Here is a 21,312-nt window from a genome sequence, read left to right on the forward strand (position 1 = left end):
TTGGCTTTTTCCTCCTACCTCCCGCAATGCACTCACAACCTACTGTAATTTACTGCAATTGTTTTAATTTTTTTCTGCATCAAAAGCAGCTTGAAGCAAGTTGTGGAGTTGTGTGTGGCAGGGGGCTCATTTATATGTATAGTGCAACAGCCTATCTGTGTTCTCAAATAGGGAAGGCAAGGGACAGGGGAGGGAGGGTGACTGCACCACTCTATGCCTGGGAGTCATCAATCACAAACCGTAGTCAACTGGATGAGCAACACAGGGATTCCATTCTCAATCAGTTTGCCCCAATGCCTCTCTACCTTACCTGTTACTTATATGTATACTATATATATATGCTTATACTGAACTAAATCTGGTTCAATTAGTATACAATTAACAATCACACAGACAAAATAGTAATGTAAAACAGCACTGCTATCGTTGGTGGTGTGGTGATGAACAGGTTGGAGTTTAGGGGACCTAGACCCGGGGAATAAAAATGAATCCACTTTGGGAGCCGTTGCTAGGTTACATTCAGTTTAACAGAATAATGATCCGTCCTGGTTTAAACTGTTGAGAAATATGCCTCTACTATTTCTATTTTTAAAAGTTTTGAAGATGTGGCATATACCAATGATGTAACAGATAGATATCCACAAAAGACTGCACGAAAGACAGGAATTTGTATGTTTTCCTCGCCTCCTCCAAGCTGTCGCATTGCAAGGCAAAACAAAGACAGACCGGACAGGACAAAGTGGACAGGACAAAGTGTGACAGATGCTATACGTTTTAATGGGTATAAACATAACATTAGTTAGGCTAAAGCCTGGTTTTGATTTGTGGCTGCATGGGTATCTGCCATCAAGCACATCGAATGATGGGAGATGACAGCAAAAACGTTACTTAATTACTGCATTGTCAGAACGAGAAGCACAAGCATTTCGCTACACTCGCATTAACATCCGCAAACCATGTGTATGTGACCAATAACATTTGATTTGATTTGATTTAAAGAGCATCCCTTTATCTCTGAACATCACATTACACCTTTGGACAGATGACCTTGGAAAAGAAGGATAGAAGCGAGAGTAAATAAATAACAAAATGTTGGCCTGTTTTACGCCTCCGGACTGCATGACTAGCTGTATTGTGTAATGCTCATTTGTAGTTGGAAAAGCACACTTTATTACTCTTAAAATAGTCAACCAGATAGTTGCTGTTTAGCACAAGCCTTTTGTGAGTCATCATACAACACACTGCACCACAGAAGGGTTAAACAAGTCCTTTTAAAAATGTTAATAATTAGGCTATTTTAGTCACTGTAAGTCAAACATTTGTAAAATAACTTGAGACATTCACGCCAAGACTGAATAAATAGGCAAATGAACCTACATTACATCCCATCCACTTGATACACAAAAGAGAAGCACTTTCACTGCTGATGTCTACGAGGTGAACAAATGTTTCATGTTGACACTTCAGGTCTCAATACATGGAAAGAAATTGAGAAGAAACTAATAATCTGTCTATTGCCATACTTTTAGGAATAGAAATCATGATATTTGATATTAGACTTATATGAGGGAGAAAATCTATTATCTCAATTTGAGATCAGTTAAGTTATTTCATGTTGTCTACAGCTCTCAGTAAAGTAATCCTATTTTCTATCCTGTGTATTGAAAAGGGTATTAGGCTATGCATAGCCTATATTACATAATCCCCTCACTAGGGAGTCAGGCTTTGATCTGAATGCCAACCCATCCCTAAATTCTCATCTACTGTGATGTTCCTCACATTGCACACTGTGGTCACATGGTTAGGGCCATGATTTGAAACAAAAACTATTGATGTCCCTGACTGATGTACAAATAAAGCAGTCTAAATGGAAATGGTTCTTCTTCAACTGGCAGGGAGGTGATGACATATCTTCAAATGTCTAGGGTGGAAATAGCATTGAAATCTTTCTATTGCATGCAATCGTCTGGCAGCTTTAATAGAGGAATGTTTGGGACAGACAGTTCAAACATTTGGAATTTACAAAATCTTTCATATCTACTTTATGAACTGACTGATCGTCTATTTACCTGAAGATATTCCCACAGGACTCAACCATGACACAGCTGATAGAACATCTGATTAATCCAATTATCCAATATGATTCATCCAATCGTCCGATCTGATTAATCCATCTGATTAAGTCAGTTGACATGTGTTCATCAATGGATTTTGCACACCCTGTCTCCACACATTGCATTGAGGTGTGTGTTATTTATGCACAACTCCATATTGTACACATAGCCTATAATACTGCTGTTGCTGTCTCATGGGAGGGCTCAGAGTCTGCCTATGCTGGAGTTAAAGCATGGTATTAATATTGCAATGTGGGAGGATCATTGCAGGAAGACTCAGCTCTATTTTAACCTCCACTGTACTTTATTATTTACTAATTTCTGCAATGTGAACAAATTATTACTATGTTTAAAAGATGAGCTGAACAGAAGTGAAAGCAATATAATAAGCTATGCTTCTGTGGTTAGAAGTACAATCGCTACAAAAATTGGAACAGTACTGACTGAGTCATTGGGCTTTATCTTGCAATCGATAAATAAACACAGAGAAATCAAGTGACAGAGATTTCCATCTGCCTATTGACAGCAGCAATTATAGAATGTATCCTCCTGGAAGGGTCAGCGGCGGTGTGAGATAGATGGAGCTGGCTGATGACTGGCACAATGCACTTCGGCACACATTGTCAATGGTGATGTGAAGGACGAACCGTTTGACATTGATGCTGGGCTGGGGGGATAGGGGAGGGGGCAGAGGCGGTGCTGTCCCTAGACAGCACCGGTATTCTGTATGAGACATACAGAATCATACAGTCATACAGAGTTAACAATGAATAGACCCCAGATGTCAAATTCATAATCTGCGGTCCTGTTTCCATCTACAACAATGAACATAATATGGCATTCTAACTATTCAAAGGTGTTGAAAGCAAGTCTCAAAAAGTGTGTACAAAATTAAAGAGCTGCAGGATATAACAACATAGAACACCTTATCACTTCCTCTAAAGAGAAAAACATTCATTTATAATGACTTTTCATGTCGACAGGCAGTGTGGTTTGCAAAACCCCTGAAGACAGAGTTTAGAAAATGCCAAAGCCTTAATTTCCTGAGTAATTTGATTCACCACATGCACATTGTGCACATTAATATAAAAAATGCTCTCCAAAAGGGCTGAAAGGAGTCCATTAATTGTAGACAAGGGAGTGGGGGTTGCATGGTTCAATACCTCTGGCTTATTAAAAAGGCGTCTTACCAGGAATCTAAATGTCAAAAGCCCTACAGGGAGGATCATGAGGATCCACAAGGAAAACAGGTGAGGAAACAAAGATGAGGGAAATGCAGCAGGAAAATAATATTAATGTTGTCTGATGTTTGTTTACAGGATATGAGGCAGACGCTCTGTGACTGGAGGCGTTAACTAACCAGTGTCTGGATGAACAAACACAAGGTGGTTTGTGAATGCAATCTGAATAGTGCTCTGTATTACACATCACTAATGCAGTATGCTTGTGTGTTAATTGTGTTTATTGTTTCAAGCTTTTCACATCTACTTGATGGATTAAATACAAGAGGATGAGGCATTATGTTGCATCTAATTGAGGGTAACCAAGGAAACTAAAACAGACCCATCCTCTAAATGTTTCCACCCAGTTCTGAAGGCACTAAGGTTGATTATCAACAACATGCTCAAATAGATACTGATAAAAGCCACATTGCTAGTGGAGAGAAATATATATCTAGACCAAATACAACACTCCAGTGAGTTCAAGAGTTCATAAGAAGTTGGCAAAATATGAGGATGCATCTCGTATCAGTATGCTGCTCAATTTGAACTTCCGACTGATAGCTTTTTGTGGTACAGTATTATGACAGGTCTTCAGGCCTATGACCTTGGCACTAAACAACCATATTTTCTTACTGCGTATTGCTCTGCTGCCTCTCTCATCATCTGGCAGCCAATGGCAGGGTCACATTCAGAACTCAAATCCACTGATGACAACATGCACACACAGAGCAATGCCTGCAGTATACCAGCTGTATGTGCACAGTATAAAACTTTACACCCCCAAGCTGCACATGGCACCCCGGCTGCCAAATCAAGTCATATTTAAACTACAGCCACTTTGTAATATAAAAACAACCTCTCCTTTTCAAACGGAATCCTCCTGCAAAAGCAACATGAGCTCAGAACGAACGCTCACATTGTTGGGCTGAAACCAATTTAGAGAACTCCATCAAAATGGCGGGAACCACTCAGTCTATTTGATCGTTTACCTCTTCCAACAAGGTTGGCCTGCAAAAGGTCCACAAATCAATACAGTATTTTTTGACAAACCCATTTGCATCACGTTACTGTAGCAGTTTTGGCTACACAGAGTGTTCATAAACGCTGATTTTGATCTGATGGGCATTTTGTTTATCCAGAAATAAAGATTCTGGACCATGTGAGTATGTCTCTTTGTAATGCAGGAGAAGTCCCACATCAAAGTCAATGTATATTCAATTACACATCAAAGTCAATATTTCAAATCTATCATGGTTTCTCACCTTGACCTAGAGCAATAAGATTTTTTAATTTTTTTTTTACAGATCAGTATGGCAAAAAGCTATTTCATGTTGAAGACAAATCTCATCTCACATAACAAGTAGTTAGAATAAATGCATCTTTGATCTTGGGAACAAATTAAGGGTATGAAGCATGAGTTTTTACTCACAAATGTAACAACACAGTGTAGTCAAAGACTTAGTAACTTAGTTGTCTTGATCTGGTTACAAACATAGTTATGTTTTTGGGTTATTACCATTGGGTTATTACATATTTATTCACAAATTTACGGATATCTTCTAAACTACCCACAATGCACTATTTTTGTCAACGTCATATGGAGGATCTCCTCAGTGCTACCAGATATTTGGATATAATGACAGACACTTGTCTCCACCCTAACACTGGGATATGTTGTCCACAGAGGGAATCAGCGGGTTGTCAAGCTCCCGCCTATTCCTCTCTTTGGATTGGTGGATATTTTAATACTTTTTTGAATATTCGATGAGGGGTGTTGACATCAGTCGCCTGTATTCAATTGATAGAGATACTATGCTACTAAAAAATAAAGATACTATGCTACTAGCCATCTCCGATATAAAGTGTTTTTTCACAAAGTTGCCGGGATGTCACATTTCCTACTTATATCAGCAGCTCGTAACAACCTAGCCATTACGAAACCACTTAGAAAATAACCCATTCATGTTTTTTTGTGGGTTGAATTCGACACTCTCATTGACCTCCATGCAACAAGCAACAACCACCTGATGGAAAAGACAGATTTTTGGCCCAGTTGTCCCTCGCTTCACCTTTTCCTCTCTGGCGCTACCGAGTTCTTATCGGTGGTTTGTATACTAGTTCGGTAGCTAGCTCAAGCTGGCTAACGTTAGCCACTAGCCACACTAGCATGTAATTATATTTCAGACCAAGTGTTTGCGGTGGTGAGCTTACAATCCACCAATCACAGGAAGTGTGATCTGAACAAGAAGCAGACGTGGCAGGGGCGACCATTCAGTGTGCTTGTCTTTGACTTTGTAGCTGTGTTATCTAGTTAGCGCTGCAGGCTATGGTGCCTTCTCGTGGGCTCAAAACGAAAGAGAAAATCGTATCTTCTGCCTCTAATTTTCTATTACCTCGTCTGTTCTCCTTTAAGTTTTGTCAACTTTCCGACATGTTCGATGTGAAGCAGGCTACGGGAGTTTTGTAACATTTCCACATTATGCAACCCAAGGTCACTATTGCAGGGAATTTCTGACAAAATGTCACCCTATTCTAGGACAGGGAAGTGAGATTGCAGTCAGTGCACATCAGACATCCATACTAGCAGAACTGACCTGATTTCTGGCCATGCGACTTGTCTAAACGGTCAAATCTGATTTACTTTCCCTCAAGGTGTTTTAGGCAATTATTTGTCTTGTTGCTTGCTATCTACTCAATTTGACACAAACATGTGGTAGCTTGTTAATTGTTTACAAACAAATTAGTAAATGTACTAGAAAGGTATCAGCTACCTAGTTAGTTGACTGCTGTGGCTTGCCAAAAAGGACTACTTTGAAAGTTGGATTGTCTTATCCTTTGAGGTTTTAAGTGTTCTTACACTATGATTTTGAACATTCAACGGGGAAACGTTCATTGCAGGCATTGCCACCGTAGCTCGCTGCATAACTGAGTGATAGGACATACGAACACCACCAATCAGCCTACACTGCTGAGCACACACCCTCGTTTCTATGACAACTAGCGTAGACACGTCAGGAAATTACTGTTGTCTGAACCAAGGATTAATATATACACTAAATGACTGGGAGGGACGCTGTGTTGAAGCCACCGTGCCTCCATATTTTCACTCCTCCACCATTGTAAAAATTAGTTTGGAAGCTATAGAAGTGCATCTATTAATGTCTACATTCGTTTTTTGACGTATGTATTCTATTACAGACACCTTAATACATGCAGACAAAGCGCCTGGAAAAGCAAGCTACATGTACCACCTGCTGGTGGTTTATACTACAGTATATAGTGCATTCGGTAAGTATTCAGACCCCTTCTCTTTTTTCACATTTTGTTACTTTACAGCCATATTCTAAAATGGATGAAATACAACATTTTACTCATCAATCTACACACAATACCCCATAATGACAAAGCAATAGTAGATCCTATCAAGCTCTGTCAGGTTGGATGGATAGCGTTGCTGCACAACTATTTTAAGGTCTCTCCAGAGATGTTTGATCGGGTTCAAGTGTGGGCTCTGGCTGGGCCACTCAAGGACATTCAGAGACTTGTCCCGAAGCCACTCCTACGTTGTCTTGGCTGTGTGCTTAGGGTCGTTGTCCTGTTGGAAGGTGAGCCTTTGCCCCTAGTCTGACGTCCTGAGCGCTCCCAGTCCCCACAGCATAATGCTGCCACCACCATGCATCACAGTAGGGATGGTTCCAGGTTTCCTCCAGATGTGACGCTTGGCATTCAGGCCAAAGAGTTCAATCTTGGTTTCATCGGACCAGAGAATGTTTGTCATGGTCTGAGATTCTTTAGGTGTCTTTTGGCAAACTCCAAGTGGGCTTTCATGTTCCTTTTACTGAGGAGTGGCTTCCGTCTGGCCACTCTACCATAAAGGCCTGATTGGTGGAGTGCTGCAGAGATGGTTGTCCTTCTGGAAGGTTCTCCCATCTCCACAGAGGACATCTAGAGCTCTGTCAGAGTGACCATCAGGTTCTTGGTCACCTCCCTGACCAAGGCCCTTCTCCCCCGATTGCTCAGTTTGGTCGGGCGGCCAGCACTAGGATGAGTCTTGGTGGTTCCAAAATTACATTTAAGAATGGTGGAAACAACTGTGTTCTTGGGGACCTTCAATGCTGCATACATCTTTGGGTACCTTTTCCCAGATCTGTGCCTCGACACAATCCTGTCTCAGGGCTCTACGGAAAATGCCTTTGACCTCATGGCTTGATTTTTGCTCTGACATGCACTGTCAACTGAATTTACCACAGGTAGACTCCAATCACGTTGTAGAAACGTCTCAAGGATGATCAATGGAAACAGGATGCACCTGAGCTCAATTTCAAGTCTCATAGCAAAGGGACTGAATACTTATGTAAATAAGATATTCCTGTTTTTTTTTAATACATTTGCAAAATTTTCTAAAAACCTGTTTTTGCTTTGTGATTATGGGGTATTATGTGTAGATTGCTGAGGATTTTTTGTGTTTAATCCATTTTAGAATAAGGCTGTAACGTAACAAAATGTGGAACAAGTCAAGGGGTCTGAATACTTTCTAAATGCACTGTTCATCAATTGGCGCACTAGCGCGCATTACATAAATTCGCTCGGAGGTGGTTTAAACTGCATTCTAATGTTGACTTCGCTTAAAGAAAACGATATCAAGCAAAGCGTTTTATGCATAAAGAAAACAGCATCAAGCGTTTTATGCATAAGGAAAACTGTATCAAGCGTTTTATGCATAAAGAAAACCGTATCAAGCGTTTTATGCATAAGGAAAACAGTATCAAGCGTTTTATGCATAAGGAAAACAGTATCAAGCAAAGTGTTTCATGCATGCTCAGTTTTTGGGTCTGGGGGCTGATCGAGTGGAAATTGGAATTGGAAGTTAAGGAACATCCCCCTTGGGGTTTTTTTTATGGGGAAAATTCTGCAATGAAACTGACATTAAATGTGGAGAATGACACATTTGCATCTGTTGTCCATCAAGTAGCCTATTAATTTACTGTATATGCAAATGCAATATCACTGGAGTCATTGCAAATCAACTCTGCCACTTGTGAAGCCTACCTGGAGCTGGCAAACCAATTTAATAAATAGCCTATAGCCCAGTTTATTGTTGTTGTAGCCTTATGTTATTATGCAATTATAATGGACATGTTTTGTTAATTAAATTGGAAGTTATCAAAGATCTATCGCAATTGCCGATCAGTTATTAGAAAGCATTAGATTGACTGTAACAGTAGACAGAAGGCTACAGGAGCAAAATTACGACCCCATCCTCAGTAGCCTATTCCAGCAGGCTACTGGGAAACACAATCACTTCTTACCTTGTAATCACCTTGCTAATCATGTTGAATACATGTGTCTGTTAATTTGAACTAAGCAAGCTGCTAAGTCGTTGAGTTCACATCTTGCCTACATCTTGCCTAGCCTACTGCAGACTTTCTGAAATTAGTGAAATGAGATGTAGGCCTATCAGGGGCTATAAACTATCTGCCTTTATCGAAGCAAACCATGGCAAAGTTGAATTACAATCATAAACTCAGATTTTAGTCTGTAGTCTATGCCTATTGAAATGACAAGTCAATCTCGCAAATGGGCCATTTATAACTGTTTAAAGTCTTAACATCTGGCACATAATAACAGCACAATTGCCAGAAAACAGCCTAACATTGTCAGGATTTGGCCAGGGTTGTTCCGGGTTTTGGTCACTAGATGCCCCCATTGTGCTTTTTGACCTTATGTTTTTTCCCTTGTTCCCCATTATTATTTGCACCTGTGCCTCGTTTCCCCTGATTGTATTTAAACCCTTAGTTTCCCTCAGTTCTGTGCTCTGTGTTTGTATGTTAGCACCCAGCCCTAGTGTTCTGTGTATTCTTGTCGATTCCGGTGGATGCTCTTGTGGAATTCTGTTTTTGTTTTTGAGGATCTCTTGAGGCTTTTTTGTGCTATTCCTACCACCTTTTGGATTTGCCATTTTTGTATTGAAGGTCTTCTCCTTTTTACTTTATTAAATACACCGTCTTAAGTACTGCTGTGTCTGCCTCATCTTCTGGGTTCTGCTGACTATTCGTGGCTCAGTTGGTTAAGTGACTGTTTCTCACTCCGGAGACCCAGGTTCGCAACCGGGTCCTGACAGAAACACAGAGCCAAAAATGAACCCAGAGGCAGCCAGTTCCCAGGACCTTTTTGCCATGCTGTTCCACCACCAGGAGACTGTCCAACGCCACGAAGCCGCCCTGGTTCAGCAAGAGGCCTTAATGGCTAGACATTCTCATCTTCTGTCGGAGATGCTGACTTCCATTAAGCAAATATCTGATCGTCTTACCCCGGCAACAGTTCCCGTCCCAGTACCTCAGATTCACGTACCCATGGCAGTTAACCCCCTGGCTGAACCTCGTCTTCCACCTCCCCAACGGTTTTCAGGTGATCCAAGTGCTTGTAAAGGGTTTCTCACCCAATGTTCTCTCTCCTTTGAGCTACAACCCTCGTCGTTTCCCACCGACCGGTCTAAGATCGCTTATATCATCACCCTGCTGTCGGAAAAAGCCCTGGCCTGGGCTACTGCTGTGTGGGATGCCCATAGTTCCTGCTGTGCCAGCTACTCTGCCTTTGCTGAGGAATTCAAACGAGTGTTTCAAGGCCCAAGCAGTGGTTCTGACTCAGCCAAACAGCTCCTGACTCTCCACCAAGGTTGGCGCAGCGTGACGGACTATGCCATCCAGTTCCGCACGGTGGCAGCAGCAAGTGGCTGGAACAACGAGGCGCTCACGGTGTGCTTTCTGAAAGGCCTTTCCGACACTATCCAAGATGAACTGGCCACTCGGGAACCACCGGACAATCTCGAGTCCCTGATCAAGTTGGCCTCACGCATTGACCAGCGTCTGAGAGAGAGAGAACTCAACCGTAGACCTCTAGCCCCTATCAGTCCCAGCTCCGAGTCCCCACCTTTATCCTCGCTGGCTCCATCGGAACCCATGCAGATTGGACGCATCTCCCAGGCTGAGAGAGACCGCCGGATGAGGGAGCGACGCTGTCTATATTGCGGCAAACCGGGCCATTTCCGTTCCACGTGTCCCGGGCTCCAGGGAAACGCTCTGTCCCGTACAGACCGGGGGAACTGTAACGGGAAACATAACCTCCTCCCATCCGTCCAACTCCCGTCTGCTCATTCCAGTCACCCTCTCCTGGGACAACCACAAGCTTCACCTTCAAGCCTTGGTAGACTCTGGAGCCGCAGGTAACTTCATGGATGGTGTCTGGGCGAAGGAGAATGGCGTTCCTCTGAACCTCTAAGTGAACCCATGAGGGTCACTACATTGGATGGAAGCCCTTTGGGATCTGGACTTGTCACTCATGTCACTACCTCCTTGCGACTTTCAGTTTCACAACACCAGGAATTGATGAACTTTCATTTGATCTCCTGTTCCGAGTTCCCTCTCGTCCTTGGATACCCCTGGCTTCACAGCCATAACCCTCACATCGACTGGTCTGTGGGCACTATCAAGCAGTGGGGTCCTACGTGCCAAGCTACTTGTATTTTCCAGAATTCCCGAGTTCTACTCCCGAGTCTTTAGAATCCATCGACCTGACCCGAGTTCCCGAGTGTTACCATGACCTCAAACTGGTGTTTAGCAAACAGAGGGCCACCATGCTACCACCCCATAGACCTTACGATTGCCCCATCGACCTGTTTCCGGGCACTTGCCCCCCCAGGGGTCGGATCTTTTCCCTATCTCCACCCGAACGAGCTGCTATGGATACCTACATCAAGGACGCTCTGGAAGCAGGCCTCATGCATCCATCCACCTCCCCGGCGGGAGCAGGGTTTTTCTTTGTGGCCAAGAAAGACGGTGGATTACGTCCTTGCATCGACTACCGGGGACTCAATGCCATAACCGTCCGTAACCGTTACCCGCTACCCCTTATGGCCACAGCCTTCGAGCTGCTCCAGGAAGCAGTTTTCACTAAGCTTGACCTGCGGAACGCATACCATCTTGTGCGGATCAGACCTGGTGACGAGTGGAAGACCGCTTTCAACACGCCTACTGGTCACTATGAATACTTGGTGATGCCCTTCGGCCTGACCAACGCCCCAGCGGTGTTCCAAGCGCTCATAAACGATGTGCTTAGGGATATGCTTAACATATTTGTGTTCGTTTACTTGGATGACATCCTCATCTTTTCGAGCTCCCTTCAAGAACACACTAAGCATGTCAGACAAATACTCAAACGCCTTCTGTACGTTAAGCCGGAAAAATGTGAATTCCATTCATCCCGAGTACAATTCCTGGGATTTGTAGTGGAACCCGGTCGAGTCCAAATGGACCCCAGGAAGGTAGGGGCGGTAGCGGATTGGCCCACCCCCAAATCCGTTAAGGAAGTTCAGCGTTTCCTGGGCTTCACAAACTTTTACCGCAAGTTCATCAAGAACTTCAGCTTGGTGGCAGCCCCTCTCTCAGCTTTAACCAAGGGTGGCAATGCAAGGTTTTTGTGGGGAAGAGAAGCTGAGACGGCCTTCCAAGGACTCAAGCAGCGCGTTCTCTCTGCTCCCATCCTGATACTACCGACTACGGATGAACCATTTGTGGTGGAGGTAGACGCATCAGAGGTTGGTGTTGGAGCTGTCCTGTCTCAGAGGGGTGAAGACAAGAAGCTTCATCCGTGCGCTTTCTTCTCACACCGGCTTACCCCGACTGAGAGGAACTACGATGTGGGGGATCGTGAACTCCTAGCGGTTAAGATGGCATTGAAGGAATGGAGACACTGGCTCGAGGGGGCTTCTCACCCGTTTCAAGTGCTTACGGACCACAAAAATCTGGAGTATATCCAGCAGGCGAAGCGGTTGAACTCTAGACAAGCTAGATGGTCTCTTTTCTTCAATCGATTCCAGTTTATCCTCACCTATCGGCCCGGGTCGAAGAATCTCAAACCGGATGCCCTGTCCCGAGTCTACGCTCCTGCCATTCGAGATGACACGGACATGCCTGTCCTTCCTGCTGCTACGATTGTGGCTCCGATCTCGTGGCAAGTTGAGGATACCGTGAGACGTGCTCAAGCTAGCGAACCGGACCCGAAAGGAGGTCCTGCCAATCGGTTGTTTGTCCCCAAGGCAGTGAGGACTCAGGTCCTTCTGTGGGGGCACTCCTCTCGCCTCACCTGTCATCCGGGCGTAGGTCGCACCTTGGAGTTCATCCAGCGTAAGTTCTGGTGGCCTACCATAAGAGAAGACGTTGCCACTTTCGTCAATGCCTGTCCCGTGTGCTGCCAGGGCAAATCTTCTCACCTCCGCCCTCAAGGACTCCTTCACCCTTTACCTGTTCCCCACAGACCCTGGTCCCATATCTCATTGGACTTTATTACTGGACTTCCTCCATCCCATGGCAATACTACTATCCTAGTCATAATCGACAGGTTTTCAAAGGCGGCCAGGTTCGTCCCTCTGACTAAGTTACCTTCTGCCAAGGAAACGGCTGAGTTGGTAATTAATCATGTGTTCCGAGTCTTCGGCATTCCTCAAGATATGGTTTCTGACAGAGGTCCCCAGTTCGCCTCAAGGTTTTGGAAGGCCTTCTGCCAACTCATGGGGGCTTCTGCCAGTCTATCTTCAGGCTACCATCCGGAGTCCAACGGCCAAACAGAGAGGATGAATCAAGAGCTGGAAACCACCCTCCGATGTATGACTCGTGACAACCCGTCCACATGGTCATCCTTTATTGTTTGGGCCGAATACGCGCACAACACCTTGCGCTCCTCCTCCACTGGTATGTCCCCGCACGAGTGTCAGTTTGGCTATGCTCCTCCATTGTTCCCGGACCAGGAGGCAGAAGTCAGAGTGCCTTCAGCCTTGAAGTTCGTCAGACGCTGTCGGCTTATGTGGAGGAAGACCCGTCTTAATCTTATGCGTTCCTCACAGAGGTACCAACAACAAGCCAACAGACGTCGCCGTCCCGGGCCTACCCTGCGCCCCGGCCAGAGAGTCTGGCTCTCCACAAGAGACTTACCTCTACGGGTGGAGTCTCGCAAGCTGTCCCAAAAATACATCGGTCCCTTCAAGGTTGCCAGGAGAGTTAACCCAGTTTCTTATCGCCTACACTTACCCAGATCCCTTAAGATTAATCCCACATTTCACATTTCATTGTTAAAACCTGTTGTTTTTTCTCCCCTTGTCCCGGCAGACAGACCTCCCCCTCCGCCTCGTGTCATTGGAGGCCAGCCGGCTTATACCGTCCATCGGATACTGGATTCCCGCCGGGTGCAGCGGTCCTGGCAGTATCTGGTGGACTGGGAAGGCTACGGTCCCGAGGAGCGCTCCTGGGTTCCTGCCAAAGACATCCTGGACCCTGACCTCATTCGTCAGTTCAGGGCCCTCCACCCTGAGAGAGCTGGTAGGAACGTCAGGAGCCGTTCCTAGGGGGATTCTGTCAGGATTTGGCCAGGGTTGTTCCGGGTTTTGGTCACTAGATGCCCCCATTGTGCTTTTTGACCTTATGTTTTTCCCTTGTTCCCCATTATTATTTGCACCTGTGCCTCGTTTCCCCTGATTGTATTTAAACCCTTAGTTTCCCTCAGTTCTGTGCTCTGTGTTTGTATGTTAGCACCCAGCCCTAGTGTTCTGTGTATTCTTGTCGATTCCGGTGGATGCTCTTGTGGAATTTTGTTTTTGAGGATCTCTTGAGGCTTTTTTGTGCTATTCCTACCACCTTTTGGATTTGCCATTTTTGTATTGAAGGTCTTCTCCTTTTTACTTTATTAAATACACCGTCTTAAGTACTGCTGTGTCTGCCTCATCTTCTGGGTTCTACTGACTATTCGTGGCTCAGTTGGTTAAGTGACTGTTTCTCACTCCGGAGACCCAGGTTCGTAACCGGGTCCTGACAAACATTCATTTTTTATGTTTTTCCAAGGTTTTTTGCTCAGAGATTTCGAGATCTTCTGTCCAACTTTCATAACTTCAAACTCTCCTGTCAGATTGATCTATAGTTATGCACATCCGCAAAGGGGATTTATTTACAACTAGAAACCTGGTTCGAGGCCTGAATGCTGATTGGCTGAAAGCTGTGGTATATAAAACCATATACCACGGGTATGACAAAAAAAAAAGTTTTACTGTTTTAATTATGTTGGTAACCAGTTTATAATATGAATAAGGCACCCCGAGGGTTTGTGATATATGGCCATTCTTAAGAACAGCCCTTAGCCGTGGAATATTGTCCATATATCATAACCCTTTGTGCCGTATTGCTTCATCATAGCCGCAAAATGAGTTAAGTTAAATTAACATCCAATGATGGAAAACGATCTGACGAGTTTAATAAGGGCGATTTGTCTTTTCTCTTACGACATATTCAAATGCCTTTATTACATCATGTCATAGCTCGTAATTATTAATATTTTGAGGAAAACCTGCTTCTATCGTCATTACAAGTTACTACGATATTCCTTTTTATTTGCCTCAACAACGTTATGGAAAAATGGTTTATTGTATAAAAATGGCAACTCCTCTCTTGCTGTTGGCCTAGTTTTCAGGCCTTTTGGGCTAGTTTAGTGGTCAATGGGCTTGAAATTATAGCTAGACCTGGCAACTCTCCTTGTAACTTGCTGTTTGGACAGTCAGTATTCTGTTTGGACAGTCAGTATACTGATATATATATATATATTATAGTATATTAGCATTAAGGCATGCAGTGTGAACAAGGCTTAAGTAATGTTTGACATCCAAAGCCACTGAAGCGTAGGAGAAATGGAGTGTTGTACAGTAGCACGGTGAATTTAGACCAATTTCCAAAATGAAGAGTGAAAATCAGGATTTTCCCTGAAGGGGGCAGCTGTGAAAAACAAGACGAAGTTCTCTGTCAAGTGTGTGAGCAACAACAGACGGGGAGGGACTTTGATGACAGAGGTTCAACTCGAGTGCATCAGCATCTCTCTTCTCTGCAGTAGAACGTCTAGAGAGCTGATTCTTTTGCCGCACAATGACTAAGTTGTCAAAAACAGAATGCAATTCATGGTCAAGTGATGTGACAGGGAATGAAGAGACAATGATGATACAGACAATGAAGACCAAATATGGCAGACATAACAAAATGCGTAGAGGTTCCCATGCTATATCCAATGTATGGGATCAGATCACCAGTTGACTGAAAGTATTATGAGTTGAGTATTAACGTTATAATTAACTTGATTTTACTTCTACATACTGAATGTGCAGTGCACTTCTTTATAGACAAGCCTGTGGAAATAGCCTAATAAAAAGTTATCACACATTTTGAGGAGTGCAGCTTGGTCACTCAAAACTGGGCTGTATCCTGAAGACAGCAAATGTTCCGTTTCCATGCAAAGATTTATCTACAGGGTATAGTTAACAGAAAGGTCTCAATTTAAGTCACTCTGACATGGCCTACCCTGATTCCCCCAATCAGTGTAATCGTCAAAGTGCTAAAGTTGAGCTTCTCTACAACTCTGTGCCATTTCCCAACATGTATTTCTAATTAACAACATCTGAATCCTACCTCCTTGTGGAAAAGAATGCATTATTTTTGTCAGTTGAATGCAAAAGCGAGCTACATATACCACCTGCTGGTGGTAATTTGTACAACAAATAATGTACATTCGGAAAGTATTCAGACCCCTTGACATTTTCTACATTTTGTTACGTTACAGCCTTATTCTAAAATGTATTAAATAGTTTTTTTCCCTTCATCAATCTACACACAATACCCCAAAATGACAAAGCAAAGACAGGTTTTTAGAAATGTACATGCACTACCGTTCAAAGGTTTGGGGTCACTTAGAAATGTCCTTATTTTTTAAAGAAAAGCACATTTTTCGTCCATTAAAATAACATAAAATTGATCATAAATACAGTGTAGACATTGTTAATGTTGTAAATGACTATTGTGACTGGAAACGGCAGATTTTTTATGGAATATCTACATAGGCGAACAGAGGCCCATTATCAGCAACCATCACTCCTGTGTTCCAATGGCACGTTGTGTTAGCTGATCCAAGTTTATAATTTCAAAAGGCTAATTGATCATTAGAAAACGCTTTTGCAATTATGTTAAGCACAGCTGAAAACTGTTCATTAAAGAAGAAATAATACTGGCATTCTTTAGACTAGTGGAGTATCTGGAGCATCAGCATTTGTGGGTTTGATTACAGGCTCAAAATGGCCAGAAACAAAGATCTTTCTTCTGAAACTCATCAGTCTATTCTTGTTCTGAGAACTGAAGACTATTCAGGGCACTGCCACTGCAGCACTAGCTGTGCCACCAGAGAGTCTGGGTTTGCGCTGGCCTAGCATCGTCCGGGTTAGGGAGGGTTTGGCTGGTAGGGATATCCTTGTCTCATCACGCACCAGTGGCGGGCCGGACGCAGTGCACGCTAACCAAGGTCGCCAGGTGCACGGTGTTTCCTCCGACACATTGGCTGGCTTCCGGGTTGGATGGTTGCTGTGTTAAGAAGCAGTGCGGCTTGGTTGGGTTGTGTTTCAGAGGATGCATGACCGCTGCGCACTTGGCGACCTTGGTTAGCTTGCATTGCGCCTGGCCCGCCACAGGAGTCACTGGTGTGCGATGAGACAAGGATATCCCTCCCGGCTTGGTTGGGTTGTGTTTCGGAGGACGCATGACCTTCATCTCTCCCGAGCCCGTACGGGAGTTGTAGCGATGAGACAAGATAGTAGCTACTAACAATTGGATACCATGAAATTGGGGAGAACAAAAATAACAGTGTTTCTGTTTGAGAACATGACTTTCATTTGAGAACATGACTTTAAATAGAACCATGAGGAAACTTGTAGGAAATGTTATGCTTAAGTCCTGAAATTCCTGCAGAAGAACACTGTTTCTTAACGTTCTCTGAACTATTTGAGAAAATTCCCAATGTCAAACCATTTGGGAAAAGTTTCTAGAACATTACCAAAAATGTAATTAAATATAACCAAGTTTGAACTCTTAGGAAACGTTTTGTTAAAGTAATGAAATACCAAGAAAATAATGTTTATTTTGTCAAGTTCCTTAAATTTGTGAAGAATGCTCCAAAGACAAGCAACAATTCTCTACCATTCCTAGAAAGTTGTGGGACGGTTGTATGCAAAATCGCCATAGGAGAACCCCACTCTTACCAAACTCTAGAAACATATGATTTTCAGAACGTTATGTGCTGGCTGGGTCATTTCAGATTAAAGTCTCCTATTGGACTGTTGGTAGTACTTCTGTGGCTTTCAGTTCAACTAACACAGGAAGTGATGTCAACCAACCCAGGCTCTGCCTTTCTGCTGTCTTCTGCTGTCTTCATAATGATGCTATCACACAGGACTCTGTTAAAAGACAGCTTTAAACCAATTTAAAGACAATTCAAAATTGCTTGTGGTGCTTTCCCACTGGGTGTACACGGGTTGAATCAACGTTGTTTCCACGTCACTTCAATTAAATTCTGTTGAACCAACTTGGAATAGACGTTGAATTGACATCTGTGCCAAGTGGGTTTCTTCTCTTATGTACTTACTGTACGCACCACCTTTCCAAGTAAGCACAATTAATTAAAATAATGTTCTGTTGCAAAAAGATTAGAGAATGTCAATCAAAAGATAATGAAATAATCCAACTATCTTGTTCAGTTTTCACTATTGACTGTACCTGCTAGTTGTAATTGGTTGAGGTCATGTCCTGTGTGTGTGTGTGTGTGTGTGGGGGGGGGCATGGTAAGTTTTGCTAGGCTGCAATGTGTGGTGAATGTGTTGCCTTACAGGAAGTAAAATAAACAGAACAGTGTTGAGAAAGCTCCAACAGGTATGGCAACATGCTTCTGCTCTTCTCTGGCTTGTGCCTGTGCTCAATTGGTAAGCTCTTTTAATTAACAGGATGAAATTGTGTGTGTTCAATTGAAGTTGGAAGTTTTGCGTGTCATGTTTGTGAAGCCAATTGGTTGTCTTGCTTTTCTGAGGATCTGAGGATTTTGTCAACTTCGTCAGTTTAACAGTTCTGATTACTTTACCATAACATAACTACACCAATATCTGTTATTACGAAACATTTAAATAATGAAGTGCCTATTTGATCAGTAGCAATGCATGACAGTTAATGATCATTCATATGCAATGTAATGGATTTATATCCTGCTTGATTTCTGTGATCGTGTTCGGGTTAGGCCCTTATGGCTTGGCTTCAGTTTGTTTATGAGGAGTCAGATTTCTCTGCTCATGTTGACTGACTATTTATCAGTATGAGAAAAATACATTGTGTGCCACTTGTCTTTGGCTGCAGTTCTGACTGTCAGTAGTAGCACACAGTCTAGTGTGTGTGTGTGTGTGCGTGTGTGCGTGTTTCTCGCGCAAAGACTGTGAAAATGCATTTCAGATAGGGATGTCAACACCACGTAGATGAGTTACAACCAACAAAAAAACAAGTAGGTCTATATACATGAAAACAATAACATGTCAGGTACAGTACATGTCCACTGCCCGAGCCAACACCAAACAATGGATACCTTGTTTATTTTAATTTTTCATTAGTATTAGTCTTTTTTTTTCGTATTAGTTCTTAGGGTCAACAATTATCTGTCTCATGTTACTAATTATATTGCCTTTCAATATGCTGATTGTTGGCCTGTTTACTTATGTTTTGCGTATTTAAAAAATATATTTTTGTTTATTATGTTTTGTTTTTCAGGCTAATTATTATACTAGTTTTGGGGTGGGGCAGGGGGGAAATTGTATATTTATTTTGTTGTGATTTTGTTGTGATCTAAAAGCATTAAATACAAAAATATAATATATATATAAAAATGATTTACTGTTTGTAGGAGTGTAAACAGACTGTTAATTTAACAAACATTTGTGAATGGTGTTGAGTAAGCACTTTTATTTGTTTCTAGTCAGTTGCCAAAGGTATACGTCTGTGCCTGGCTCTCCCTATAACATCAGCACGGATAACAAGGGGGTCCTAAAGGCGGTGCTTCACGGGGCCTATTCATTTAACAACCAGACCAATGATGCTTTTCTCTTCAAGCCATCTGTAATTGAGAAAGCAGAAAGACAGGTATGGGGGGCAGACAATAACATTGACCTTCATGCTGAACCTCTTTGGCTAAAAACCTGTTAGTGATCATATATAAAATGTGTGGCATATGGTATGGTTCACAATATACTGTAGTTGGACTTTACCAGCGAGGCATAAACGTTTTCAGTTCAACAAAGCTTTCTGTTTCTGTTACAGCTTGTGAAGGGGTTCAAATACATTCTGGAAGTAGACCTCTCACGGACTGTGTGCCTCAAAAAGGGGCACAAAGAAGCAGACCTGGCCAACTGCAAGTTCCAACCAGATGGTTTGTTGCAGCAGGTAATTATGTTTTTAGTGCAGAATTAACAAAAGTTGGAAGAACCGCAGTGTGGATTGAATTTAAATATGATACAGTATGTCAAAGTTGTATGTATAGCAATTGGGTAAAAACCAGCACTCATTTTGGCTGACAAGTGGAATGGATCATGGCTAAAAGTCATAACATTGTAGATGATTATTTTTAATAGAGGGCATGTTTGTCTTTCAGACATTCCACTGTGACTTTGAGGTTTGGACTATGCCTTGGCTCCGCTTCATGAAGACAACCTATTTTGTTTGCAGTCCATCTGACTGACCTTCCACTTCTTCATGAAACCCAATCCTTCCTCATTTCAATATTCTGAGGAAATTACTAAACTGGTTAGGTGCCTTTCGGTTATTGTATGTAGCTGTGTAAATTAGACTTGAAAGGCCTGAAAATCATATTGCTACTCAAGACATGGAAATTGCCATTGTTTGACTATACGTTAAAGGAGTAGTTCACTATTTTACAACTTGATGTTAGATGGTTCCTCACCCTGAAAGTAGTCTACGGGCCAAGATAAACTGTCATCCATGGTTCAGTTTTCTTTAAACAGCCACTACAAACTTCAGCTAAGTTTATCCACTACAAGATAACAATCAATGGAAGTGATGGGGTCATGTGAGCATGTTTTTTTGTTTGTTGAACTGGCCAAATCACCTTTAAGTAACATCAGAACAAATATGGAGTTGATTTGAATTTGGACATTTAAAAAATCTTCCATCACTTCAATTGATTGTTAGCTTGGGGTTGGTTAAGGTTAGCTGAAGTTTGTAATGGCTGTTTAAAGAAAACGGAACCATGGATTACAGTTTCTCTTGTCCCATAGACTACTTTCAGGGTGAGGAACCATCTAACATCAAGTTGTAAAATAGTGAACTTTAACATATAGTCAAACAATGGCAATTTCCATGTCTTGAGTAGCAATGTGATTTTCAGGCCTTTCAAGTCTAACTTACACAGCTACAACAACTGATAGGCACGTAACCTTGTATTTTATCCTATAATAATATTGTAGACTGCTTTGACCCTTGCAATTTATATACCGAATTTTAAATAATCACGTTTTGGCCTGAGTTAGGGTCTGCAGACTCTAATCAACAAGCTCTGATAAAAATAAAAAAAACTTATGAACAAGGATTTGACAACCAAGCACGATTATATAAGCCCATGTAAACATAAACCTTCTACAGTGTCCATCTGAAGGCTTGCTCCACCGGGCTGGTTTAACAGCTAGGGTTATCATTCTTCCTCAGCACTCAGTGACCTGAACCCTGACCTTGTGTCTAATAGTCTGTGATACACCTTAATTATTCAAAGGCTCTTATGAAATCAGTGCAGCAGCATCTGATCTTGAGGAGCGAGTAGAGAGAAGAGGCTGACAACTGTAGCAGCTGGCGGCTCTTGGGGTCGGCACTCTCCTCTCAGAGCTCCCAGCACCCTCTTTGATGCAGCGCTCTGAGCACCCTCTTTTAATGAGCTTCACTGGCTCTAAGGCAGGGGCGGGTTTCGATCTGCTCTCATGTAGATGTCTCCTGTACTATACATTGCTGAGGCGTACACCGACACTGGTTTCTCTCATTTTAGACATGTAGTCGGTCAGTAACCGGCTAATCTTTTATGGCAGT

At 42.7% G+C, this 21,312-nt stretch overlaps 1 protein-coding gene across 1 annotated transcript; it reads left to right on the forward strand.

Moving 5' to 3' along the window:
- The first annotated feature begins 18,058 nt into the window (after positions 1 to 18,058).
- Positions 18,059 to 20,824, forward strand: LOC135510917 (cystatin-F-like). The gene is made up of 4 exons (XM_064932248.1): positions 18,059 to 18,164; positions 19,199 to 19,362; positions 19,540 to 19,662; positions 19,871 to 20,824. Exons 1-4 carry the CDS (start codon positions 18,125 to 18,127, stop codon positions 19,955 to 19,957), a joined length of 414 nt encoding a protein of 137 aa, XP_064788320.1. The 5' UTR covers positions 18,059 to 18,124; the 3' UTR covers positions 19,958 to 20,824.
- The last annotated feature ends 488 nt before the right edge of the window (positions 20,825 to 21,312 follow it).

The sequence above is a fragment of the Oncorhynchus masou genome, chromosome 23, assembly GCF_036934945.1.
Source record: "Oncorhynchus masou masou isolate Uvic2021 chromosome 23, UVic_Omas_1.1, whole genome shotgun sequence".
Lineage (NCBI taxonomy): Eukaryota > Metazoa > Chordata > Actinopteri > Salmoniformes > Salmonidae > Oncorhynchus > Oncorhynchus masou.